We start from the raw sequence: 27,082 nt of genomic DNA on the forward strand, positions 1-27,082 counted from the left end.
CAGACAATTAGAACCAGCACTATTCATCAAGTTCAATTTCTTGGTTTTCATTTGATTATAAGGGAAATAATATTATTTTCCAGCAAATTGCTTTCTTTTTCAGTTTTTTTTTTTTAAAAAAAAATTTTCTTGAGAGTCTTTTAAGTTACAAAATTTAGGAGGTATTTTCGAGTCACAATATTTTCGTTCCAACGAGAAGAATCGGATGAGGCTTAAGATTCAAAACTTTTTTCAGTGATTGTAAAATCATTTCAAGAAATACTTTTCACTGAGCAAAAACCCCATTTCATCACTTTAATCTACAATTTGCATGAATAAAGCAAGCATATAAATTGCAAAGGATAACAAACAGCTGCATTCCTTCTTCGATCGCTTATTTTCTCAGTTGCTTTCGCGTTTTTGGATTTGAAAATTGTAAATATAAATGATTTTGGATTACTAATTGCAGAATATTTCATTTATAAGAATCTTCAATCTTTAATATGTCCATATTATTTGTCAACAAGTAACAAGAGTATTAAGGCAAATCACTACTATCTGAATGGCTGAAAAAGATAAGACCGAAACTGAATTATCAAATTCATCTGCCAGTAGTACTGTCAGCAAAATAAGTATGAGCAGCCGGAATTCAACAGCATATATGAATGAACTTGAAGAACAATCTGATCACTTATCAGAAAGAGCATTACAAAGTTCTGTAGTCGACATCGTCGTCACAATTCAAAATAACTTCTTCAAAAAAGGAAAACCGCTGAAAATATGGCATCAATATCTGCTCAATAAAATCCTTTACAACAAAAATTATGTTTACGTGGATAAGGTATTCTGTTTCGTAGAAAGCAAAACAACGGTTAGAAGAGAACAGGTTTGTCCTTTAGATAGAGCATTATCAGATAAGGTAGGATACATATATATATATATATATATATATATATATATATATATATATATATATATATATATATATATATATATATATATGATAATATGAGAGAACTTCAATTGAGCCAGCTATCATCTCGTACCCTAGTCAGTAAGATAATATTTTACTTAATATTTTATCAAGATAATATTTTGATAGGATTTGATGTAATCTGCCAGTTTTCCATGAAAAACATTAATTTGCAGATATTCTATGCAATAATATTACTGCTAATTGCATTTGTCCTGCTAGAGAATTTTGATCCATTACTATGCAGCATAGTTAGCTGTCTTTATCCTGCATACGAAACTACCAGGGTTTGTCTATCAAAATTTCCTTTGATTTTTAATTTATCCAAGATCAATTATGGGACATATCAGGTATCAAAGGTCTCCGTAGACTATAATTTTTCTCATACATTTTATTCAGCAATCTTCCTACTCCCACAAATTTTTCTCTATTTGGAAAAAAGTCAAATCAGAAGACTGATGAAGAAGTAATGAAAGAGATGACATCATGAAACTTATGAAACTTGCAACAAAGTTGCTTTGTTGAAAAACAATCGAAATTTCATAAGCTGAGATATAATTAAAGACAGCTTTATGAGGATTTATGTTTTCTAACATTTTTAATAAAATTTCTTGACAAAAATCACTTTTCTCTTCTTTATTTAAGCAATTTTTGAAGTTTTGCAGTCTTTAACCGTTCACAAGAATAAAGCACGCAAACAACGTGAGCATTGGCTTATCTACTGGATTGTATTCTCGTTTTTTACGCTTCAAGATTACTATACGGAGTGGTTAACAAAAATTTTCTCGCCACTTCTTTTACTGAAGGTTGCAATTAATCTAATAACGAAACTAATAGCAGAGATTCATTTTATACTTTTTTTTTTGAAAATTTTTTAGCTTTCGTTTTGAAGTTTAACAAGCATAATAAGTTTTCGAAAATTTTTCAATTTTTTTTTTTCATATGTAATATTACTTTATTTAGATGTTATTTTTAATGCTTCTAGCATTACCGCAAACGGGGATGGCTAAGTTGTGTTATCACAACGTCGTAGTTCCCGTATTTTCCATTATCAACGATGCCTTCATTAAGTATAATCGGGTATGTTTCTAATTACTGAAAGAACCGATAAAAAGGATGCGTAAGGCTCTATTTAAACTAATTAGCATAAAAAAGACATATAAGTTTGAGAGTGATACTTCTTTGCAAGACAGAATTACCTTTTTTATGGTAGCTGTAACTAATACTGAGAAAAGCCGAATAGATTTTAAAGATTTGTACAAATGTTTATTCAGCGAAACTGCGATATCGAAGGTATCACAGGAAATGCTTCAGAAATTGAAGAGAACGAAAAGTAAAAAGACATCCCACTTTTTAGAAATCCTTCCTTTGTTGTAACTCTGATCCTAGCTTAAATGTCGAGCTTTTACAAACAGTTCTTAGAAAATAGTAATTAACAAGATTTCGTTGATTTTCCATTATTTTAGTGGAATATAAGTAAAATAGGAAGATTGTGACCAAAACTTTCTAAGCAAACCTACCGCATTTAAAAAGTAGTTCAGATCAATTCCGAGCGCACATGAAAAAGCACTTCATCATAATTTGAGATGAGTTAAAGGTTCATGGCATGCGAAAACTACTTGCGCTCACATTTGTAATCGTTTGCACACTGTAAACTTCAAACAAAGGCAAAAATAATTTTAATACTTTCAAAACTTAAAATCTTATGTACAACAAATTTTCCCTCCTCACATTTCGATGTTATCCTATTAAGTATAATTCCATTGTTGTCACGGATGTCTCATGCAAAGCAGAATAAAAATACTACTGAAGTGTCGACACAATGTGTCACATGAAGCCTTTCGAAAGACATGAATAAAGGAAGAGATGTGTTTCGTTTGACACTTCAAGTTTCTCGTTTCCTATGAATGATAACTTTAAAGCATCGATGTTTGATTGTTTGACCTTTTGTTGAAATGAGCAGTGATGTGCACATTACTATTCATTGTATACATCTTGAGAGAAATCGTGTCCACGTGGGACGGAGTGTTGGTGGCTTAAATGAATCAATCTAACATCCCACAACATAACAGTTCTGTGTCACGCAAAATATGACGCAATTTCGAGACGTACTACTACGTCTCCTAACACATGCCAAATAACTTATTCCATTTTCACTTTCTTTTGGTTGTTCTCAAACATTTCTCACGGCTTCAGAAAAATTCCTCTGAGAAGAAAGAATGCTTCCCCTCACATCTCTTCCTTTATCTATATTTATATCTCTGTCACCTAGTTCCTCGCCTTAATTATATTCAGTGTCACACTCAATCTCCTCTACTCACGCATATCAATTCTAGTCCTTCCCAAAATTTTCCGTACAATTCCCCCGTTTTCTTTTTCAGAAAGAACAAATGCTATTAGAACTCTTCCCACGTTCTAATTCCTAATCGAAGTGAAAAGAACGTGTCATGACATCCGATGAATCATCATCCTTAGCATTTCATTCTCTTGTTGATTGCTTCGATATATATGTAATCATTCTTTTCTTACAGAAATGTTAGAAAAATATATTTTTTACAAAAATATATTTCAAAACTCTTTAACAGTGCCTTCCTCCAAGCAGATCTCTTCTAATAGCGCCATTAAATGAAAGACCAGTTTGATACATTCATTATTCTCAATTACTTATAAAAGGTAAGGGACGACTTATTAAAATAGTCTTTCATCTAAAGCGCCTACCACTTACCGCCTTCATAGCAGCCTGTTCTCTCGATCGACCGACCACTCCATTCAGGCATTCCACTGCCTGCTATTGCTGCACTGAGTGGTTGTGCAGAAGCTTTGCCTGCCACCTGTTGTAAGAGAGCGAAGACACAAGCAGAGAAATTATTTTAAAGAGATACGAAAGCAGAAAACAGCGGTGTGCTGTAATTTGAAATAAAACTGGACGGTGGTTTCATTTCCTAGTTTAATTACCTGCACTCTGCTACTGTTAGCTAAAATTGGCTGACTTCTGGTGGCATCAATGTCTCCTTGGTTCTGTTTATTTATGCTAATTACTGCTAATTGTGTACTACTGGCTGTGTTTGTTTCCACTTCTGATTGCGATAGTTTAAAGGACAACTTCTGCAGTAAAGAACGACAGAGGTTGAGCAGTAGTCGAAAAGAATTCATTAAATCAGTTTCTGCAGGAGAGGAAAGAGAGGGTGAAAATTTACACCCAGAAAGAGAGAAACAAATAAAATCCAGAAAAATGAAGATATTCGAGGATGCTACACGACTACTAACTCGCAACATAAGAAACGCAATGGCTTGGATGTCCGGTGCCGATTCGAATGTTGCTTTGGTCAATAATTTACAGAGTAATTGCTAATTTTTTCTTTAAAAGTAGGGAAATGCTATCTTAAATTTGTTTTCCGTTTTCGTACTTTATAATCTAATATTAATGCACCGGGAAAATTCATGATGATAAAGTAAGAATCAGTAGCGTCAATTGATTAACCTTTTAGGCAATAATTTATTCAAGGATAAGCGTGTAAGAGATGCTATGCTGAAGGTGGATCGAGCTGATTTCACAGCTATAACGCCGTACGGCGATCATCCCGTTTCAATCGGTTACGGCGCTACGATTAGTGCCCCGCATATGGTAATTGATTCTGTTTCGATTCCGGTTTTCCGTTGACTAAAGGAGAAGAAAAAACTTACGAATAAGTTTTTTTTTCTTTAAAAAAAAAAAAGTTTTCTGTGGTGTTAGTAGTAATTAATATATGAAGAAATTATTTTGTGAGAATAACCGGTGTTCTTTTTTGATATTCAATTTGAAATGTTTCTAAAAAGCAGTATTGATTCTGACAAAAAGTTTCAATAGTCAAAATGAATAAAAAAGCGAAATTTTAGCATGCGTCTTCACTAGAGCTTCTGAAGGATCATCTGAAAGAAGGGAATCGAGCGCTGGACGTAGGATCAGGTTCCGGTTACTTAACAGCCTGTATGGCGGTAATGGTTAGATTTCTCACAAATTTTCCAAAAAATAATTACAATAAGAGGCCACAATCATTTATGCGCTGTTTATAAATTGATGTGGCAGTTTTTTAGGTTGGTAAAACAGGAAAAGTAGTTGGCATAGATCATATTCAAGCTTTGGTGGATGATTCAAGGCGTAATATCATGAAACATCATGCAGATTTATTCACTAATCACCGCATAATTCTTGTACAAGGAGATGGTAGGAAAGGTTATGCAAAAGAAGCACCGTATAATGCTATTCATGTCGGAGCTGCTGCACCTGAAATCCCTGTTCAGGTCGTATTCATTTAAGTACTAAAACAACAGACAAAATGATTCAATTTTAATATATTTATTTTGGACTGAACTTTAAGTATTTTAAAGCCAAATTTTTTTTCTTTTTTTTTTGTTATGACTTCTGGGAACATTTCTACGTCCGAAAATGTAAAGTACCAAAAACATTTATTGATATATGCTTTCGATCTATATGTTACCTTGTAAATATCAGAAGAGATTATTTAAGGAGTTAGGAATTCATGAGCAAATAATGTCTCCATAACAAAAAAAGAAAAAAAAAACATGTGGTTTTGCAATATATAATGAAATTTGTTTCAGTTAGTAATATATATATATATATATATATATATATATATATATTACTATATATACAAATAATGAAACTTGTTTCATTCATTTCCTGCGAATTTTAACCCTTCTGAAACTGGCAATGTTTTGCACATAACTTTCTTCCAATAAACACACTATTACAGTTAATAGAGCAGCTTGCTAAAGGTGGAAGGATGCTGATTCCGGTCGGTCCTGAAGGTGGTCCTCAGCGGTTTGTACAGGTTGACAAGGATACTGACGGTAATGTAACGCAAAAAGACTTAATGGGTGTAATATATGTTCCTTTAACTGATCAACAGCACCAGCTTCATAACTGAACAGGTGAGTTAAACTTTTGCTCCATTAGAGAGATTCTTGTAGATACTAAGCCTTCCTTAGTTACAATTAAACAATAAGTGGACGAGTTAACAATTAATTGAAAAAAAAAAATGATTTTAATTCTGTATAAAATTTGTTGTAGAGAAGTTTCCCTTTATTTCTCAAGAACACTGCTTCTCATATGCCAACAGAATGTTTCCTTTCCAACAAGTTAATGTTAATGAATGTTCCCCATTCTTGTTGAGAATTATATATATATATATATATTTTAAGGTTATTTACATATGGGATCATTTTCCAAAAACATGAGAGCTCGAACTGCATTGTATATCGAAAGGAACCTACATTGGATAAGAAAGCGAGAGACAGACCAAAGTTGAGTTTTTAGTAAAAACTGAAAATTATCGTATGCGCGGGGTAGTTTTATTTTTGTTATTTAAATAGACCATTAGTTCTGATTCCTCTAGTAAGCCTAGAAGAATATTTTTAATCAAACTTATAAAATTTTCGAGGTATTTTCTAGTACCCTTCGATCTTCCTTTCCAAGGATGTTGAATCATAATAAGGCGTGCCATCAAAATCTGTTATATTCAAGGTTTACAACGAATGAATTAGCCAATATGCCTAATAATAATATGCCTTATCAGAACATTAAAAACTAAAGGCATCTAATTGTGAGCATACTACGCAAAATATCATAAAGAGATGGAAACAATCTGTCCTACTTTGTGGTTGCTGATATTGCCTGTGAAAGTTACTGGAGGTTATATCGAATAAAAATATAAAAAGTTTATTGTATACGGGCATTGCAGGATTCTGATTCAGGAGAAAGGCAAAATATTTTTATTACTGTTGTCACACAGTCATAACAGTTAACATAAACACAAAACAAAAGAAAATTCAATAAACATCGTCGGTTGTTAGTCAGTACAGCAATTATGTTGTACTCAGTTGATTTCGGACATACCACTGATTAGAATCTTCTAAAACAAATCAAAAACATACTGAAAAATCTAATCGAACTAACAAATAGATAAACTTACGAATATGAAACATTTACGAATGAAGATTCTTTCAGAATCATGAGTCTGAGCTACTGAAAGAGAGGAAAAAAAAAAAAAAAAAACAAACTTTCTCGATGACTTTGTGGGATGTCTGCTAACAAGATCCAGTAAATCTGATGGAACCGTTTGTTTGGCTTCTTTCAAAACACTGACAAGTTCGTTAACTATAGGTGCATCACTGCGTGTGCACAAGGTGTATGAAGTACCCTGACGAAAAAACAATGCAAAGATCATGTTGAAATTTTTTTATTAAAATCAAAGTAGTTTTTTTTTTTTATTAAAATCAAAAGTTGAATTTATCCACCTTCTGTACAACAAATTAAAAAGATTGTTTGCATGCGTTACCTGACTAGATTAAAATGTTAAAGAAAGGCATACAGTTTTATCATGGCGAGCAGTTCTTCCAATTCTGTGTATGTAATCTTCAATATTTTTCGGACAGTCGAAATTGATGACATATTTAATGTCATTTACGTCTGAAACAATCCTTTATAAACAAAACAGTCATTGCTTTGATTATCAAGATTTATGGAAGCTAACGAAACAAAAAACATTAATGCTTACCCAAACCGCGAGCAGCAACATCTGTTGCGACTAGAATCGAACATTCACCATTTTTAAAATCTAAAATATAGGAAAGATCTCCCAAACAAACCAGAAGTAGTCGATCATTCACTATGGCTGCATCAAAACATGGGTGTCTTGAAACATTCATGCTGCTAACCATTCAAACGAAGTAATCTATTCTCCTATTGATATCCGCTCATAGGTTTTAATAATAACGAAAAGAAAAAAATTTCCGAATCATGCTAAGGTGTGATAGAATTCAAATTAAAATCACTTTCATTTTACAAGAAATATTGAAATCACCGTTCATGACAAAATTTCGTTCTGTTTGAGACTTATCACCATGTAAGCTCAAAGCTGGATATCCTTTCTTGCGAATCAGTCGTGTTAACCAATCCGCTGTGCGTTTCATACCAACGAAAATCAATGTTTTGCAGTGTTGCTGAGCATATCAAAAAATATTATTTTCTATATAATGAGAAATAAATAGTAATGAGCTTCAGTAAGTAGTGCCAAGCCTCGAAACAACTGCAAAATTTTAAAAATAACCTCGCTTGACGTCCTATTTAAAAACTCTAACAGCTTTTCTTCTTTCTCATTTTCTTCAACAACCGTGACCAGTTGTATGATGTTACTGTTTGCGGCAAGTTTCAATGATCCAACATTAACGAATACGGGATCACTTAGAAAATCCTTCGCTAGAGTACGCACTTCCTTTGGCCATGTCGCTGAGAACATCAAAGTTTGTCGATCCGGCTAAAAAAGAATCTCTTTAACTGTACTTCAATAATTCACTTAAAATGTAAAATCAAACTACTCACTCTAATCATGGATACAATTCTACGTATCTGTGGTTCGAAACCCATGTCTAACATACGATCAGCTTCATCCAATACTAAATAAGTGCACCGATTTAGATTCAAAACACCAGCAATCAAGAAATCCAATAAACGACCTGGAGCTGCAGCCAAAATGTCTACTCCTGAAAAAAAAAAAAAAAAAAAAAAAAAAAAAACATTTTTCATACAAAACTACTAAATCATATCTTCCCAGAACAATATAATCCATAAATTCCAACTTTTGTTGTTGTGTATTTTAATAACTTTTTGCCTACTTTTTGTTGTGTACCTACTATTTTTATGACACATCAGTGCGTATAATGAGACAAAAAACATGTGCTTATGATACCCTGACAAAATATTTTCTTACAAGCTAATTAGCAAATATTTTACATATAATGAACTAACGAAACTTACCGAATTTTAAGTAAAACAAACCAACCTTCGCGTATAGTTCTAGCTTGCTGATCCCGTCCAGAACCACCATAAGCACATGCTACTTTAGAGTGAAAGTTCATCGCCATTGAGCTTATCTGTTGCACCAACTCTCTTGTTGGTGCTAAGATAAGCACTGCTGGACCTCGGACTTTTTCCGGCTGTTCTTGATTTTGCATATGTACAATCCCCGGTAAAGTATACTAAAATTTTGGACTTCTAGAAAACTTTATAGAAAAACTGAGGAAATAACGGTGAGAAAGCTTTCGTGTGCACAGAAATTTTTGAATATGAAAGAAAAACAGTAAAATCAATAGAAATACTTGTTCATTTGCCACACCAATTAATTTTCCAAAGATCTTAAAATCAATTTTCAGAAAAATATTCATTAAATAATACGCTGAATATTTTTCAAATCAGATTCATGAACTCACTGCTAAAGTTTTCCCCGAGCCTGTTCTAGCAATCGAAATCATATCATGTCCGGTCAACGCAACTGGCCAAGATATCGATTGTATTACAGTCGGTTTTTCAAAGCACGCTTTTTTGAGCTTCTCTATAATTGCTGGAGGAAAACCTGTCTCACTGAATTCGAAAATGGGGCGAGGAGAAGAATTTCCCTTTAACGTGACTTCATTATGCGTAAACCACTCAACTATTTCTTTCTGAAGATCAAAAATCAAATTTATTTTAAATTTAACCAAATGTGATTAAAATCCAGGAACAATAAATATTGCAATTTGGACACTTATGAACAGGAAAACAAGGAATGCGACTGTACACTGCTTGGGTAATGCCTGAAGAGGACTTCTGACCCTCTACCTGCGACCTTTATACAATGATTTCATTTTGGCATTTTATCGGCCCACATGTGGCATACACATCACACATGGTTCCTATATGCCACACAGTTAGTTACTCCACTGAAGAATTGAACTTTAATCTTTAGTTCCTGTCTGGTGCCCACTCACCACTACACCAAACAGACTCCTGTATTATTCATCTTGACTAAAATTTTCAATTAGAGTTCCGTTTTGCTTTAATGAACTGTAAGATGCTAAGCACACTGACGATGAAAAAAAAAGGTAACAGTGCATTTCAACAAAAATGATACCTCGCTTCTGTCTGTAACCGAAGGATTTTCCTTGTAAAGATTCTTCTGAATGGGTGGTAAATTGAGATGTTTATAATCGACTTTTGGCATTTCAACATCTTTATTCCATGATCCTTAAAATACAAGAAAATAAAAAAGTTGAAATGGAAAAACAGATGACAAATTAATTTTGATGAATCCTGCTTGTAACTACTTGCTGCATAATTACTTGTGGCAACCTGAATGCAAACGAGTATGCATATATAAAACACACACCTCCAGAGTTTCTATAACGATCCGATAAAACATTTCTTCGAGCCCATTGATCACGTGCTGTAAGTCTCTCATGCCGACGTTGAGTATCAAAAAATCGGTCCAAACCAATGTTACGAGATCGAAAAGTACCTGGTCGACCTCCTTCTTCTCGATTTACATCAATCCAACTAGAAGGCTTTCCACTGGTAACTCTGGAATAGTACATGGGTTAGTGCTGACACATCCACGGATAAATTTATTAGGGGAACATCACAAACATATTCCAGATACAGATAATAACTATACCGTAAATTAATTCTGGAACGACCACTTAAAGATCTGCAACAGCTTTAAAACGATTGTTCACTGCATGGTTTTTCCCAACTGTCCTTGCTCACTTAGAGCTATGTCACGAGAAGGAATATGCAGCGGTCACACCACTTTCCGGACTGCCTCTCGCCAGGTGTCAACGTAGGCCGGATTAATTTACGGTATGGCGGACCGAATACTCGCCCCATTATGTTGAGGACGTTCGATGTTCCGCCAGTGAGAGAAGGAACAGGCCACAGCAAGCTGTGGCCCAAACCTCCCCACACTACACACCGATCAGCACACACTAAAGGAATCGAACCCCAACTCTCCATACTCCAGAAACAACTCGTAACCAAATTAACTATCAAAGCCAACTCCTTTTCGTCCTTATTTAAACTATTTTATAATCGTTTCCTATTTTTTGTTTAAAATATTTGTTTGTTTAGACAGCAGAGAGAGAAAAAGAGTTTCGGTCTCAATTACCCTATTTTTAAATCTAAATGAAATGGAAAAGCGACCTGAAATCGGACTGTGGTTGTTGTGGGGATATCACATCATCTACATCCTTTCGTCGATCTTTTGAAGGTTTACTTGAAGCGATTACTTGAGAGGATGAGCAACGTGCTACCCACACTCTGCACAAGTCAACTTTCCTAATCTGTCGCAGCAAAAAACCACACATCGAATCACTGCTAAGTAATGACATCTTCTAGTTCACCCAGTTCACTCTGTCACCTAAATTCTGATACTGTCGTACGAACGTACTACAGTGGACATAGCACATTGGCATTAATGGTACCGCTCATACCTTAATGTTTTACTATGGTTCTACTGGTATATTGTAAGGGTAGGTTAGGATAAGTTAAGCCAGACAATGTCTGCACAGAAACTTAGCCTTGTTGCCCCTAAAGAGAACAGCATGTTAAGAAAAAAACCCCAACCCACCCCAACCCACAACCCAGCGCCTTAATTCATTACCTCGGCAGTAGGCCAAAGTTTAACAAAATGTGGGAATTTAAACCGTTATCGGAATGCAGCTTTGCCAACAAACGATATTGATTTTCGTTTACATGCACCGTGCAGCGTAAAACATTCCTTCATGTGCATGCAACGTAATTCGTTCGTTTATGTTATCCATAAATTCCGTTATTGGATAATTTATGCACCAGTGATCATTATCTGAGTCAGTGTGGCTTCATCGATCCATCTCAGTACTTTCTCCTGTTTGTGTTACTGGGGAAAACTGTCAAACTTTAAAACCATCAGACAATAATTATTTCTGTGGAAAACATATCAAGCTGCTGTTTATCAGTTACTTCCATGGTTTTAACTCTTCTTTATTGCTGACATAATATCAGTAGAATATAGCATTTGAAACCACTAATTATATTTTCCGATTCCATGATCCAAATTCCTTTTATTTGTACCTGTTATTGATAAGAACTTGAAATTTCTGTCGATATTTTCAAATAGGAAATAATTACGATGAAATTATTTCTCATCATATCTATTAACTATGACACGAATGTTGCAAGAAACATTTGTCACATCCTCTGATCTACAGTTAAGTCCTGGCCAAATTTATGTTTATATATTGACGTTATTTCATCATTTCATGTATAGAAAGTCTTTAGAAAGACTACGTTGTTTACAGTAAAGCATCTACGAGCCATCTTTAAGAAACGAAGGTCAGTCGTTGACACTAAGTCCGTTTCTGTTACAATCTGAGACACTCATATATTTTCTAGTATTTATATTATTATTTAAATATTTCACGATCCATGACTAAACGAGTTCACTTGTCCATTACACGATGGAAGTATGTTAAGGTACATCACGAATTTCCAACTGAGTGAACACTTGTGGTTTTCTTCTGAACTGTTCATTCTGAATGACTGCACTATAACCTGAGCTTCCGAATCAGCAATCGACAATTAATTTATAACCACTACTAACATTATTCTCATATAATTACTTAAGTTATGTCAGCTTGTAGTTTCAAGAGAGTAAATGTCAAATACAGGATAAGAAGTATGAAATTTAGTGCTGTGTGCCATAAGGTTTGTAAATTGTTTTGTAGATGGATGAAGCTGTCAAAGTTTTGAAGTGCTTTAGAATTATTTTCTCAAACTGTAAGACTAGAATTTTTCTGAGTTGTTTGTAATACTGATCATCAGTTTGTGTATAAAATGTTCCATAGATTTTTTTATTTTTTGCTTTAGTTATTGCAGTACGATTTGCACTTGTTTCCTTTCACATATTGAAATAAGAGGACATTCTTTTATGTGTTTTATGACATTTTATTTTATATGTTATAGTAATGGAAACAATGACGACGGTAACATCCACTGGTGGAAGTACAAAGGTTAATCATGCAGTTTTTGCATCACAATCAAATTTTTTGACTGAATCTCATCTTTGTTTTAATAAGGTATTGACCTTAATTTTATATCTCAAGATTGTAACTTGTTTTTGCGCTTTGTATCTGCAAAAAGAGGTATTGGAATAGTGTAAATGAAGTTGTGAGCAACTATAATTTCATCCTACTGCCCAAAGCTTTTCATAATTAAATCATTTTTGGATGGGCAAAAATTACATAAATTATGTTTATTCTCATTCCATGCAAGCATTTCACGCAAGCGTTTTTCCGTTATTTATGCCTTTTAATCGTTGAATTTTTATCCTTCACTTACTACATTTATATTGTGGGAGCACGGCAGAGTTTATATGTCTTCTATTTACCATAATAAAGTAATAATGAAGCAGAAATACTGACGTGATTTTTGAAGTTAACTAATAATCAGTGGGTAAACAGCTTTCCAGAAGAAGTATTTTGTTTTAGGACCAATTCAGTCGGACAGATTTTATTGTGGAACGATTTCTAAAATTGGCTAGACGACGAGCAAGTCTACAGCAAATCCATAACGATTTACGAGTTTATTTAAAAATTGTGCAAAATTCGATGATTGAACTCATCAATGATGATTATGCTGATTTTGTGAATTTGTCATCGAATCTTGTAGGCTTGAAGGAAACAATCGATAAACTGACTAAAGACATTGAAGTGATTTTTACCTTTCCAAAGAGAGATCAAATAACAAAGGAGCATTATTTTTTTATTATTACTGTCTTCTCTTATTTTGGAGAGAAAAGATTTAATAACAAGGTACACAATTGTTTATATTTTTAACTTGGTAGAAAACAAGTTTTTTCAAAAATGGTTTTTATTTATAGACGATATGGCATGATTTCTGTAGCAACACGGAGGCTGTGAAGCAGTCTGCTGAATTTGTTGCGCAGAAAACTACGGAACTCATTGAATGCAGAAAAGCACAATGTGAAATTCGTGGGCAGATTTTCTTGATAAAATCAATTGAACGATTAGCTGATAAAATTGCCAACTGTCCAAAAGAGATAGAACAATTTTGGTGAGTTATACCATATTTGGATTTTGCTTTTTTTGTAGTTGCCAAGGTGAAAATAAATACCAAAATATTGGCTGTGAGAATAATCCATTCATTTGTTATATCTGTGGACTTCTCTATTATTATTTGCAATGGAAATAACAAAACAGTTTATTGTTCACGATTTTTTGTTTCATAAATTTGATTGTTGTTTTCCTTACCAGCTTTTAAGAAACAAGTTTAAATATATGTTAACTCTATTGCAGTATCATTTTTTGACGATCATTTTAGTGTTTTCATTTGTATCTTTATAGTATATGTGAATTATCATACAGTTTTTGTCGCAATATTATACAAGGTTGTAATAATGTTTGCAGGTTACAAAATTTTGTTGACGCAGTCATTGATATAGTTTTATGGTTTGGTAAGGTAAACGTTGTCGATGATAAGGTTAGTTTTGTTTATTACAATTTTTCGTTTCTCTTTTTCTCAAGTTTCTTAATCTTTTGTTTTATGAATATTTATAGGTAGCGGCTGCTTATGATATTTGTTTGACTCATGTTGGTAGACTGACTGAGTATTGGCTAATACAAGATCTCAAAGGTGATTGTCGCTTCATCGAACAGATTCTTGGTATAATTACATTGAATAAGAGTACCGATTCAGCCGTTTCTTGTGTAATGACAGAAATTATTGCTGAATACATTGGAGAACCACGTAGCAACTTGGGAGATTTTTTGATTGAAGTATATGCAACAATTCGAAAGGTTGTTACAGTCCATTTTTTACTTGAAAGGAGTTTTGTAACTCGTCCAATAATAACATTAATTAAGATTTTCACTCGAAATAAATTCAAGTTGTGATTGTGGTCTTTCATTTGTAATTGAATAATTTTAGATAACTTAAACCTGTAATAAATAGATACTTTGCTATTTCATAGCTTCTGAAAGGTGAAACTGATTTGGTCATGAATTCAGCTTAGAGAAAATTGGATGCAAAAAATGGAGAATAGTGGCGCGTCGTTCGCAAATATTTCATCATTTCTCGATAAATGTCTCCTCACTTTTATTGTCTCATCTCTCGATCAGGTTGTTTTAATTGCTGTCGAATATTATTGCTGTCTTTTTTTATCTTTAGCTGATTATCTAGATTGGAATTTTGACGAAATGATAGCCTAATTTATTATGACTAGGATTTGTAAATATACTGAAGTGTTGTTCAGCGTATATGATCTTTTCAGTACTTTGGTTCTGTTGTTGTCCCAAGCGATAATCGTCTTTTTCATCGGTGCTATAAGACAACTTGTGATTTCATCGGTAATTGGCCTGATGCCGCCAAGTCATGTACTGTTCTACGGATGATACGTAATAGATTCAATTTGGTTGTATACTTCAAGCTGGAGACGCAGCAGTTTCTATCGCAGTTGAAGGATCAGCTTGATCCTTCCATTATTAAATTGATCACTAACGAGAAAAAAGAAGAATGGGAAGAAAAAATCTTTTATGATTTTTCGAAACTTGTTATCGACACTTTAGAAAGGATTTGGTCTGATGAAGTTTATCTTCCGACTTTAATTGATAAATTTTGGGATTTTACGCTTAAAGTCCTTGCCAAATATTTGGAATGGATCGAAGGAATTAAGAGGTGAGATTGTTTGATTAATATTTTAGATAACTTTGAAATCCCATAAAAGATGTAAGGACGGATTGTTTTTATCTGACCTTAGTACATGTAACACATTTTCAGTTATTACTGGATTGACAGGAAAGCGCCTGAAGATTTTGAAATTTGGCGCTTATTTTGTGCTCTTTATGCTGATTGTGTAACTGTTGATAATCGAACTTTTGGAATTGCGTTGTCATCAATTTGGCCAAAAATTCGTGAACATGAGGTACAAGAGTTTCCAACTTTTTTAGCGACTCATTTTAAGTGATTTGTAATTAATGGAATTCTAGTTGGATGTGACAATATTCGGGCAATGTTTATCGATTTTTTCAACTAAGATAGCTGAAAAGATTCAAGAATTTGAAAAAATTATTGTCGAAGATGCTGTTACATCGGTGGCAAAGGTGGGTTTCTTTTTTCTCAATTTATGATGCAATTTCTTTAGATTTCGTGCAAATTGTGAGACGCTTATGTACCAATGGCTGATTTTACCTTCAGTGTTCATTATTTGTTTAATGTGCACCATTTTAATTAGCCTATATAAGAATACTGTTACTTTACCTGAGAATATAATCTGCATGGTTTTCTTAGTCGCAACGACAGTAACATGCAGTTTGCACAATATCGTACCAACACTAATGATGCATTTCATTCTACAGAATTATCTTTAATGTTACATTATAAGCAATTTATCATTTTTTCATAATTTTTCATGATATAGGAACGAGGAAAGAATATTGATGATATATTTTTTATATGCAATTTCCAAACTATTACTTATAGTTGTAGTTGTAAAAAGCTGAATATAAAGTTGTTAATGGCATGCTTCAAATACGCCACATGCAATTTGCCAACAACTTACAACATAATTTTTCAGGTTTTAGATGGTGTTTGTGGAATTCCCCGCCAGTATCGCTGGACGAAAAAGCCTGCACCAGCCAATATATCGCCATATATCAGTGAAACGTCAGCTGCATTGAAATTATTCAAGGTTCATTCGAAACTATTTTTTTTTAATTTCCAAGGTATGGATTATTTAAAAGTAATTTCTTTAATTTCAGATTTCTTGGAAACATATATGGTTTTCTTGTTTTCAATTAATTTTCGTCAATATCAGAAAATTTTAGGATGAAATGAATCATTATTGTTGGAGTGAAGAAAATATTACATCTGTATACAAACAAATATTTGCTGAATCAATGGAGATATTTTCTGTTAAAGCGAAGCAGGTAGCTTTTATAGTTTTGTCTCTCCATGAAGTTCTTATTTAGCCAAGTTACGTTAAGCAGTTTTAATTACCAAAGATTGTAAGTTCTGCCATTTCTATTTCCCGAATTCGTCATTACGTCGCTTAAGTTATTACTTTATATTGATTATTTCTTATGATAGAGATTTTAATTAAATTAAAATTTTTAATTTAAAATTTTTCTGGTCATTAAAATTTTTCTGATGCAGCTTATTTAAATAGTTCTAGGTTTTGAAGTCTGTTGAGCAGACGGAGACAAGTTTGCAGCGTTTCAAGCGAAAATCAATGCCGGTAAATGAGAATAATGCCGATTCTGACGAAAACAAAATAAGGCGACAGTTATTGTTAGATTTGGACTATTTCAAAACATTAGCAGCATCTTGTCACACTGAAGTATTACATATCGACGAATTAATGTTGCGTGCAAATCCTTCAACAGAAACCATTCAAATCCCAAGCTTGATTCAATCTGTCCCTAGTACATTAGAGACTAGTACAGCTGATATTACGGAAGAAGTATGAAGAATTATTGTATTTGATTGCGATGCTTCCTATTTATTCTTGAATTTTTAATACAATCGATTGCGTAAATTTATTTATATTATTGTGGATATCATCGGAATGAACTGACTGTTTATATAAGCTTCTGCATTGTATAGTGACATGCAGGTATATTAAATTATTTGCATAAATCCTCTTTCCTCCATGTCTTCGGCCTTTAAATTCATTCAGGTTCCAGATATGAACTCGCATGGAATATATTTGAGCTCATTTTTATATGGAATTACCATGGCATACATTTTTTTTAACGTCTGTTCCATTAACTTTCATTCCATTAACTTTTTCTGTTCACTTATTAGATTATGTTAACGTTAGTCCTGACACTTTTTAGTTACTGAATAGTTTAAGATGGAATCAAAGTTTTGGGAAATTCGATTTCTTTTCTGGGGTTTCAAATTTTACAGATTTTATATTATTTTATCGTGTTATCTGTTTGCGTTAATTTATTCATTCGTTTTTTCCTTAATAATATGCAACTGTGATATTATTTTTTATATGATAAAAGGATAACAAATTGTTGTAATTGTCACAGTACCTTTTCCGTCATCCATTTGTTGAAATTTCAAAAACTATTTGAGCGAAATTAATGGCTAGTACTTATGAAATATAAGGAATTTCAGTGAATTCAGGAAGATGGTTTAAGTAATGCCCGTCTAACAAGGGACTGGTATGAGTTTAACGGGTATATCTCGATCTATGGTGTTTTTGCACTATTTTTCCATCTTTACTTGAAAGTGAAACACAACCTGTTCAATATTTTTGTAGGATGGTGCGTTCATGTGAAGCATTCGAAAAAATGAAAAAAATTTTTTTTAATAAAAAAAAGCATATGGCTAAAAGGGATTCGGAACGATTAAAAAAATTAGATGACGAGGTATGTATATACTTCTAGAGGGAGATTTATTTCAGTTTCGGACGATGAGTGCCACATGGGCAGATATACAGCGTTTGGCTGCTGATTTTCAACGATTACAGTTAACAGAAAGCTCAAAAAAGTAGGTTCTTTGGAATTTATTTGAGATTCTGAAAAAAGTATACTGAAAATGATGCCTGTCTCATATTAAAACCTGCTATTTCTTTTAAGACTATCAGAAAATAACTGCGTGGAGTTGATGTCGATATTAATCAACTCAAAAGCTATCGATATTCTGTTCACAACTGATGGCAAAGAGTATGTTACTCGTAGTCATTTATTGAATGAAGTGAAAAATGAATGTATCGGTCGAGGTATCTGTTTTGTTCATTTCTCATCTGACATTTAAGCTCTCGCTTGCAAATAAATGCCTTAAAAAATATAACCCTTATATTTTTTGCTGAGGAGTAGATGACTCGAACGATGAGAACATTGTTTATTTGTTTTAGAAGGTCGCGTTTCACTATATGATTTGGCGCATACTTTGAATGTCGATTATGAATACATTGAAAGTGCTGTGTCTGTCATCATAAAACAGTCATCGACTTTTATACTTTGCAACGCCGAACTGATTTCCAGATTTGTTTTTTCACTGCTTCGATAATATTTGTAGTACTTATTTATGAAGTTGGGATAGTTTTTCATTTCGGTTTAACAAGCAGAAGAAAGGTAATAGTTGATTTTCTTTGGAGCGAAATTCTTTTTAGTTGTTTCTTGACAAATATTGACTATTACGCTTAAAATAATCCTTTTTAGATGGTATAATTTGTGGTGCTTATTTGGTTTACCTGTATTTAGTCGTTTTTTTTTTTTTTTCAGGGGTTATATAGATGTGTTGTGCAAAAGTCTGAATGAACGATTAATGGACGATGGTATAGTTTCTATATCGCAGTTAGCAAAAACATGGGATTTGCCAGCTGAAATAGTGAATAGCTTAGTTCTGGTGGAAGTTGGCTCGAAGGTTGATGCAATACGTGATGGTGATGCACTTTATACTCGATCTTATTTATCTGCTCAACGAAATATCCTTAGAGCTATGCTTTGTGGATTAACCAAGTTTGTTGTAATGTTTTATTTGAAGTGTTGATGCAAGGTGAGAATCTGTTATTTTATTATGGTTTTTTAGAGTGACACCAATCACTAGACTGCAGGCTGAATTACAGTTAACAAATGCGATGTTTTGGTCACTTTTTGATGAGCTGGACACAATGAAAGAGGTTCTTTCACAAAAACCAGTTTTTTGAATTGTGTTGCATGAGAAGCTTTTGTATAATGTTTATGATTAGTTTAAAGAGCAAAAAACATTACTTAGTTGACTCCTCTGTTATAGCTATTTTATATTTATTGTATTTGTTAGCTTTTGAATTCTTTCATCAAATTTTCTAGTTTGATTTGAGAGCTGATCTTTTTAATTAAAAAAATTACTAATTGTTTGGGATATCAAAGTATTGCGCTAAAAATTTTTATATCTTCAAGAGCATAGTAGTCACTACTACGTGTCATTCATATAATTCAATAAATAATTCTTCAGATAATAATATGTTTTCTTTAATTCCTATTGCCCGCGGAATGCTAGAAACTCACTTAAATTTATTATTGTATAATTCTTATTAAGCCGAAATGCTAGTTTTCAGGTTGCGGGAAAAATAGTTGGTATTCGTACTTCAAATCACTGTTTATATCATCCCAATATTTATACAGTTCTGGTTAAACAGTATATACTAAAGACATTTTTGCAAGAGGGAATGTTGAGTAATATTTTGATTTATTAACTGCATGCGTTTCGGGGTTTTTAAAATTAAGCTGACATATTTTACATTTTCTAAACACTATACAATTCACTTCCGTGCGGAAGATACATTTCAGAGTTAGCAGTGTTCAAAAAACTTTCCGTGGCAGAGCCAAAAGTTTATATGAAAGAATTATTGGAAAATACGGTGCATTCGAAATTAATATATTTCCCATCCGCTATTATGAGCATCAAACTTTGGGATGAAATTGAAGCAGCTGTGAAGGAGGAGGTTAGCTAGCACAAAATTTATTTGAGGAGCTAGTCAACATGCTCCTATAAATTCCTGTTTTATATACAGTTTTATAGGGAAACATAGATGTATTACAATTTTAACTGTTATCAGTGTTTTAGATGAATTCTAAATCGGTTGTTGATGTCCGATTGCATATTCCAGAAACTGTTCAAAGTAAAACAGATATTGAACACGCAGTCTCTTCTTTAATAAAAAATAACGAGGTTTGTAATGAATAATGTTTGATTGAACTATTTCTACATATATTTCATATTTCCTTTCTGGCAGGAAGTTCGTGTTTCATTGTCTCGTGTTTTTCGTTTTTAAAGGATTGGTTATTTGTGTCTGGTACTTCTTATCTCTATAACCGCCAGCTTCACAGATATGCAATGATAGCTTTGGATAACTTGATCAATACACGAGCTGAAGAAATCACTTCCACTTGGGGTAAACAAAAACCTTCCAAAAAGTCGGAAAAGGTATATTGAAATATTTATGCGTATTTCACGCGTATATATTGTTTTATTCGCATTGTTCTTATTGTTAATAAATTTTGTTTGAAAAAAAAGTCACGAAATTTGCTTATAGAAGCAAGATGAAGACTGGGATATAGCGAAGAGCAAGAAAACTAGAGGTGGAAAAGGAAAAATAGTGAGACAGATTCTTTCTGAAGAGTCGACTTCAGGTATTCTGGTTCGATAATGAAGAAGATTAGGGATTAATTCAGTTCTTTTGTGTTTTCTTAATAGTTTCTGTCAGAGATGGCTAAAAAAAATTTTTTTTTCTTTAATGTGAGTTTAATGGTTCACAATGTTGATTGAACTTGTTCTTTCCCTTTTAAAAATTCTTTCAACATAAAATTTAGAGCTGCTAATTACATTATCAGAAGAGGAAATCATCAAGGAACTGAAAAGAACAAGTGATATACCAAATGAACTGCTGGAGGATATTACTGATCATATACGAACGAAAGCAGAAACTTTGTTGAAAACTCGAACGGAATTATTGTTGCACAATGTGTGGACCACATCCGTACAAGATCAAAAACGTGCTCATGCACAGTTACGGGAAACATTGTCTGCACTTTATGATAACATTTGTATTTTCGAATATGGTGCATCTACTTTTGAAGGTTATTTTTAAACATATTCGTAAATGTTTTTGAATTTATAATATTTTCATGTTCTTCATGTCTAATATGTAAATGCTCCATTCATATTAATGAATGAAAAACTTCAATGGTGTATTGATGTCTTCGAAAAGGAATTATTCTGCTATTCCAACGGTTCTTGTTAGTTAGCTTAAAAATTCTTGAAAAAAACTTTAATATACTATCTGGAATTATTTTTTATGAAAACAGTTCAGTTTTCGAGAAAGAAATGAATTCAGATACGGTGGCTGATAATCTCAAGACACATCTTCTTCGCACATTATGTACATGTTTTGCAAATAATGTGTTATCTTATATATCGAGAAAGCAAAATATTGATACTCTTAACGCAAAGGTATCGTATAATAATGTATGATTCATGTTATTGGTTTTGCAAGTTGTATTGAGGGAACAATCATTACCTTGACTGGAAACTGTTTAAAGTTAGCGAATACTTCAGTTACTAATTTTTCGTTCTGAGATTAATTTCACCTTGATAGTACATTTCTTGCTAGTGAACTTGACTGTCTGTTCGTTATTCTTATATTAACCAATTTTATAACTGAATCTCATTTGTTCATAAATTTAATGAATTTTATGTGCAACTGATATCACATTTTACGGGGAAGTCTGTTTTTTTTTTTTTCTAGCTTTTTATGTTTTAGGCTCGAAGTGAAACGATAGCAAATATTGAAAGTATGGAAAGTCGTATGGCCGTTGAGAAATTATTCGTAGCGTTATCAAAAAAGGATCTGGAAGCATTCCATGATGCAGTATTTGGGGTTTGTTCATCAGCCGTTTGCGCCTTAAATTTAAAAGTGCCTGACAAAAAACAACGGTTTGTGCTTTACTTTTCTTTGTTTTAAATTCTTATAAACTATTATAAAAAAAATTCATGTCATATATTGCTCTGATGCATTTGTCTCTGCATGTCTTCCCTCCGGAGATGAGATTTTTTATCATTTGTTTATAAGCAAATTTATTATTGCTCTATATTATTTGTGCATTTCAATGAAAGTTTCCGAAAAATTGCTGCACTTCTGCAAAGAGTTAGTATCGTTTCATATATAGGATTTTGAAATTCTGTTTTACTTTTTTTTCGTGCTTTTTTTAAATATAGTTTATCCATATGTTTCCAGTGTGGAATTGATCAAAACCTATGAAAATCAATTAGTAAGCCAATTACGGGAGTGCACAGATGCACCTTCCGGTCTTCTCTTAACACTTTTAATATTGCTGGCAAGAAATGAAAAAATCGCGGTGCACGCCTCAGGAAAATTTGTTTCACACTTAATTGCAAAAGTGAGATCTTTTTTATAAAAAAGGTGTCGCATGAAAAACGATCTATCTATTTGGCCTTATGATCCTGAATGGTTATCAATTTCTGGCTTTGTAGGAGGCAAACATTATTTATATATATCAGTAAAAACTGATCCTTGTTTGCAGGTAGAAAAGCATCCCGAAACAAGTGTGGAGCTTGCTGAGTTATTGACGAGCTCTCAAAAAATGATTATTTCCAGTATGCATTTAAAAGACGACGTAAATCTGACGGCAAAGTTGAATGAGAAATTACTAGCATTAATTGCAGCTGTAAATGGTTTTGAATATTTGGAGAAACCAATGTTTGAAACAGTGTAGTCAAATTTTGTTTAAATATGTTTGTTGGTGCTGTTGACTGTTTATTATATTTCATATTTCATTTTTATAAATTTGGGATTTCTATTTTACAAATTTCTATCTTGATTTATCTCAAACATTTAAAGGTTAGTTTTATACGGTTTAAATGTTTTATGATTTGTTAAACTTTTTTTGCGCATTATTAAAACATTTCTTTTATGAGATTTCATTTTTGGGTAGAATTTATTTCTTTAGCAAGTTTTTAAATTTGAGTTGATATTCTTTAGTTTTCATTTTACTCAACTAAATAATTTCTCTTCGTTCGTTTATACTGTAGTTTGGTTGTGCTGTTTTCATAAGGTAACAGTTAATAATAGATTTAATAATGAAGTTTTCGAATATATTAAAATCACTAAAAGCATGAAAACTGTGAACGATCGCGGAACTTATATTTACTTTCCACTCTTCCAATGTTTATCTGATAATTTAGATCCACGGTATTTCTAGATAGTAATGAATTTGGAAATGTCATTGAATAATGTGCCAAAAAATTCTCTTGCCGGTCTTTTTAGTACTTTTAAGAATTAAATTCTTTTCTCTTTATAAAAATGAAAGTTATTTGTTGAAATAACATTTCTAATATGTTTAAAAAATTTAAGGAGGAAGTGTAGTTGAGTGATACCTGCTCAGGATTTGTATTGAAATTGAGTTTTAATTTACTAAGTTTGAAGAAGCGCTTTAGGTCCTGGATTTGCGTGCTTTCTTGTCCGTAGATTACATCGATTTTTTGTTTTACATAATGCAGCGAATAAAGAAGGCTTCATGTGTTTATAATTTTGTGTCTGTAGTTTTCATCGGGTCAGTTTTATGTTCCGATTCCGACTTCATTGTCTTATTCTAAAGAAATTTGCTTAATTATATTACAGTAGGTGACTGAAAAGGTAGATGAAATATGATGGGATCAGTAATGAAAGACTGAAGGCAAATGTACTCAGTCTTGTTCAGAACAACTATATCTATTTGAGCTCATTGAAATCGTTCCAGAAGAAAATTCGAGAAATATGGAAATTTCCTCACAAGAGTGGTTTTATAGAATTCCACCCAGAAATCTTAATGAGCGTCAGGATTTCGAAGGTCGATAAGCTATCAAAATTACTAGCAAAATTCTTTAATTTCCAATTCTTGTGTCGATGTGACTACTACTCTGTATCATGATCTATTAAACTGAGTGATGTATTTGTAGCATTTTTAACTTAGATCTAGACTGAAATATCCGACAAACGGGGAAACATAATGTTGTGGTACTTATTCTTTGTCCTGGTCATTGCAGTTTTTCAACAAGGAATTTTTTCTTTTCCTATTTCTGATTCATACTTAAATGAGAATTCTTCTGACATCCACACTGCATACTTGTCTGAATTTTAATTTTCCTGAACATATTCATTTGTACGAGTGTGTTCTTCCCTGGAATATATGTTCATTTTACTTTACGTCACTGAAAGATTAGAACATGAACGATTGTAGATACTCTCGGCTATTAGTCGTCACTCCAGGTGATAAGGCTACAATCATAGAAATCTTAGAGGAAAATATGACGCGACTTATTCCGTCTCCTTTGTATCATATTAATTATGTCACAGTTTTTGGATCTATGAGATTCAAATTATTTTTGTGCAAATCCTTGCTTTACCTTTTGCAACACTCTCCTCTATTTATTCTGTTTTCAAAAGTATGAGAGATCTATAAGAAGTGACGAGTTCAATAAGCTTACATTTATTTCTATTTCTTTATTAGTGGGATTTAATCAAAATGAAGTGAAATTTCTTAGTTAAGAGCACTCATTCTTCCTTCATTTCTGTCATAAAAGTTTTTGTTTTATTAAACTGAAGGAAGTAAGTATTTAATTGACGAATAACAACAAGTTGTCAGGAAAGATAGGAAAACATGCATTCAAATTACAAATGATTTAGGAAGGATTAAATGTATCACTGAATGTTATCAATATGTATTATCAACTAAATTTCAGTCTGAATAAAAGTAAATCGAAAGTAAATATATCAATGGCTTATCATTCTGCCACTTGATCATAATTTTGATGATAATGTTGCATGAAAAAGGAGTTGGTTGTATATACTATTGGATAGATTTCAGTTTCGGGTAAGACGAATTAAAAATGATTGTATAATGTAAAATGGTTATCATTTTATCACTTAATTAGCATTTTAATGTTAAGATATACCACTGTTATAACATCTAAAAATTTATTTGCACGGAAAAGGCAACATTTAATGAATATATTGTGGGTTTGGGTAAAAATGGCTGGATAGTGGTTTAAATAATGCTAACAGCTTATCACTTTATCATTTGATTAGTTTTTCATGCCAATGTTTTTGAAAATATTATAATTACAGTTTCTAAAGTGATATTCCTTATACGAAAAAAGGTCATATTAATGCATGTATCATGCACTATATTTTTTCAGTTTTGGATAAAAACGAATTGAAAATTATTAAATAGTGTCAATAGCTGGTCATGTTGTCAGTTGGTAATCATTTGGCTTTATTATTAGATTTGAAGTGATCAAGTGGCGTCAATGGCTTATCATCTTATTACCTGATTAGCATTTTGATATATATTTAAAATCGTTATATGGAAAGATTTTGTTAAAATTTCTTAAAAAAATGTTTGTTGCACGAAACAAGATGTCGTTTATATTATGAATTGAATTTCAGTTTCGGGTACAAATGAATAAAAATGATTAAATATTGTCAATAGTTTATCATTTGATTGTTCGATTAGCATTTCAGTATGTTCCTGAATTAAGCAGGATGGAATGTATCACTCAGTAAATCTAATTATACTGTTTCTGAATTATATCATTGAATGCTTCTCTTCATCAATTTATCATTGTTTAAATTTATTTAAGATCTCTTTCTTCATAATTCCATTATTATGCTGAGAGACTATCTTTTTGTCTTCGATTTTTTTTTTTTGAAACTGATTTAGATTCCATCCAAATGATTTTTTTCTATCTATTATCATTCTCGCTGTGGTCCTCCTATTCTTCAACTCTCGTCTGTGATAAAGATTAGAAAAGCATAAAAAGCAAGGAAATGTGTGTAAGCAGGATTACTGATCTACTGAAATTGCGCTTAAAAATAACTCTGATGGAATTTGTTGCAATAATTCCATTTTTTTCCAAGTAATTCTTTCCTGAAATGTATTTCCGAAAAAATTTCAACATTTAGATGACAGACTAAACCAAATGTTTTATGACAAAAAATTTCCCGCTAAACATATGGATTGTGTTCAGATATGATGTATAACTTTTATTAAGTGTGGATGGAGACGGCTCTTTTGTTTTCGTTTTTTTTCTCGAAAGTAATTCACATTCCACTCAAATGATTTTTAAGCAAGTTGTATCAGAAACAATAGTGTCACACAAACAGATCAAAGGATAGACTACTTACAATCGTTCTGGAATTAATGCTGTTTTTAGAAATGTGAAAAATCCATAGCTAATACTGAAAAGACGGGTTTAGCTATCTATCACTAAAGAAGAGTTTTATAAAAAGAGTCGTTAATTTGAAACGGTTTTTCAAGTAATAATGGAATTTTCGAAAACTTAATGACTGTCATGTTCATGTTCAAAGTTGAGGCTTTAGTCTCTCTATTATTTAGCCATATATGTTTACTTATCACTTGCTTTTTGAGTGGATACAGAGTTTAATCCAAAAGTAAATGCACTAATGAAGGTAAAAAGAAATATTAAATGGGCCGTGCTTAACAACATCATTTTTTAAATTTCACCTTATCAACTAAGGGAGATCAAGATCAGTTCATCATCTAGTTTAAACATTTAGGGGAGGTTCGGGAAAGAAACCGCCATTTCTGGTCGTCTTGTATAGTATCCATCGGAGCGTGAAACTAGGACGGGAAGGAAGAGAAGGAAGAAGAAGAGGAAAAGGAGAGGAGAGGAGAGGGAAGAATTTGATTTCATAACAGAGGAGGAGGAGGATTTACCTCCCTCTGAACCAGAATACATCTGCTCGAACT

The 27,082-nt window shown here is 32.5% G+C and overlaps 5 protein-coding genes and 2 non-coding genes across 9 annotated transcripts; 6 read left to right on the forward strand and 1 right to left on the reverse strand.

Annotated features, from left to right (window-relative positions):
• Window positions 1–613: 613 nt before the first annotated feature.
• Bm1345 (Uncharacterized protein) lies at window positions 614–2,289 on the forward strand (the record flags this gene model as incomplete). Its single annotated transcript, XM_043081712.1, has 5 exons — window positions 614–865; window positions 1,129–1,239; window positions 1,618–1,758; window positions 1,916–2,032; window positions 2,227–2,289. 5 exons carry the CDS (start codon window positions 614–616, stop codon window positions 2,287–2,289), a joined length of 684 nt encoding a protein of 227 aa, XP_042937646.1.
• A 1,895-nt stretch (window positions 2,290–4,184) lies between these two features.
• Window positions 4,185–5,880, forward strand: Bma-pcm-1.3 (Uncharacterized protein; the record flags this gene model as incomplete). The annotated part of the gene is made up of 5 exons (XM_043081713.1): window positions 4,185–4,293; window positions 4,441–4,577; window positions 4,829–4,927; window positions 5,027–5,233; window positions 5,707–5,880. The coding sequence occupies 5 exons, from the start codon at window positions 4,185–4,187 to the stop codon at window positions 5,878–5,880; spliced, it is 726 nt and encodes a 241-aa protein (XP_042937647.1).
• Window positions 5,881–6,854: 974 nt separating this feature from the next.
• Window positions 6,855–11,152, reverse strand: Bm492 (Uncharacterized protein; the record flags this gene model as incomplete). Of its 3 annotated transcripts, none has more annotated exons than XM_043081714.1 (12): window positions 6,855–6,864; window positions 7,013–7,152; window positions 7,324–7,421; window positions 7,510–7,569; window positions 7,816–7,954; window positions 8,062–8,268; window positions 8,334–8,494; window positions 8,794–8,989; window positions 9,221–9,451; window positions 9,901–10,013; window positions 10,156–10,346; window positions 10,965–11,152. In XM_043081714.1, the coding sequence occupies 12 exons, from the start codon at window positions 11,150–11,152 to the stop codon at window positions 6,855–6,857; spliced, it is 1,734 nt and encodes a 577-aa protein (XP_042937648.1). The 3 variants fall into 3 exon arrangements, with proteins under 3 accessions (XP_042937648.1, XP_042937649.1, XP_042937650.1); XM_043081715.1 differs by having other exon boundaries at window positions 10,965–11,128; XM_043081716.1 differs by lacking the exons at window positions 9,901–10,013; window positions 10,156–10,346; window positions 10,965–11,152 and having other exon boundaries at window positions 9,221–9,262.
• Bm15502 lies at window positions 9,560–9,693 on the forward strand. The gene has a single exon (XR_006227898.1). It is a non-coding gene; the product is annotated as a small nucleolar RNA Bm15502 (small nucleolar RNA).
• Bm15501 lies at window positions 10,492–10,606 on the forward strand. The gene has a single exon (XR_006227897.1). It is a non-coding gene; the product is annotated as a small nucleolar RNA Bm15501 (small nucleolar RNA).
• A 1,614-nt stretch (window positions 11,153–12,766) lies between the features above and the next one.
• Window positions 12,767–17,283, forward strand: Bma-cogc-2 (Uncharacterized protein; the record flags this gene model as incomplete). Its single annotated transcript, XM_043081717.1, has 12 exons — window positions 12,767–12,877; window positions 13,289–13,510; window positions 13,681–13,874; window positions 14,228–14,300; window positions 14,378–14,617; window positions 14,828–14,938; window positions 15,091–15,494; window positions 15,597–15,741; window positions 15,806–15,919; window positions 16,393–16,506; window positions 16,643–16,744; window positions 16,990–17,283. The coding sequence occupies 12 exons, from the start codon at window positions 12,767–12,769 to the stop codon at window positions 17,281–17,283; spliced, it is 2,124 nt and encodes a 707-aa protein (XP_042937651.1).
• A 957-nt stretch (window positions 17,284–18,240) lies between these two features.
• On the forward strand, window positions 18,241–23,047 carry Bma-ufl-1 (Uncharacterized protein; the record flags this gene model as incomplete). The annotated part of the gene is made up of 15 exons (XM_043081718.1): window positions 18,241–18,317; window positions 18,407–18,549; window positions 18,685–18,772; window positions 19,055–19,291; window positions 19,362–19,452; window positions 19,870–19,987; window positions 20,102–20,256; window positions 20,379–20,483; window positions 20,589–20,738; window positions 20,848–20,944; window positions 21,125–21,391; window positions 21,649–21,764; window positions 22,075–22,247; window positions 22,549–22,711; window positions 22,856–23,047. The coding sequence occupies 15 exons, from the start codon at window positions 18,241–18,243 to the stop codon at window positions 23,045–23,047; spliced, it is 2,172 nt and encodes a 723-aa protein (XP_042937652.1).
• Window positions 23,048–27,082: the final 4,035 nt, after the last annotated feature.

Source organism: Brugia malayi, assembly GCF_000002995.4.
Source record: "Brugia malayi strain FR3 genome assembly, contig: Bm_v4_Chr4_scaffold_001, whole genome shotgun sequence".
Taxonomy (NCBI): Eukaryota; Metazoa; Nematoda; class Chromadorea; order Rhabditida; family Onchocercidae; genus Brugia; species Brugia malayi.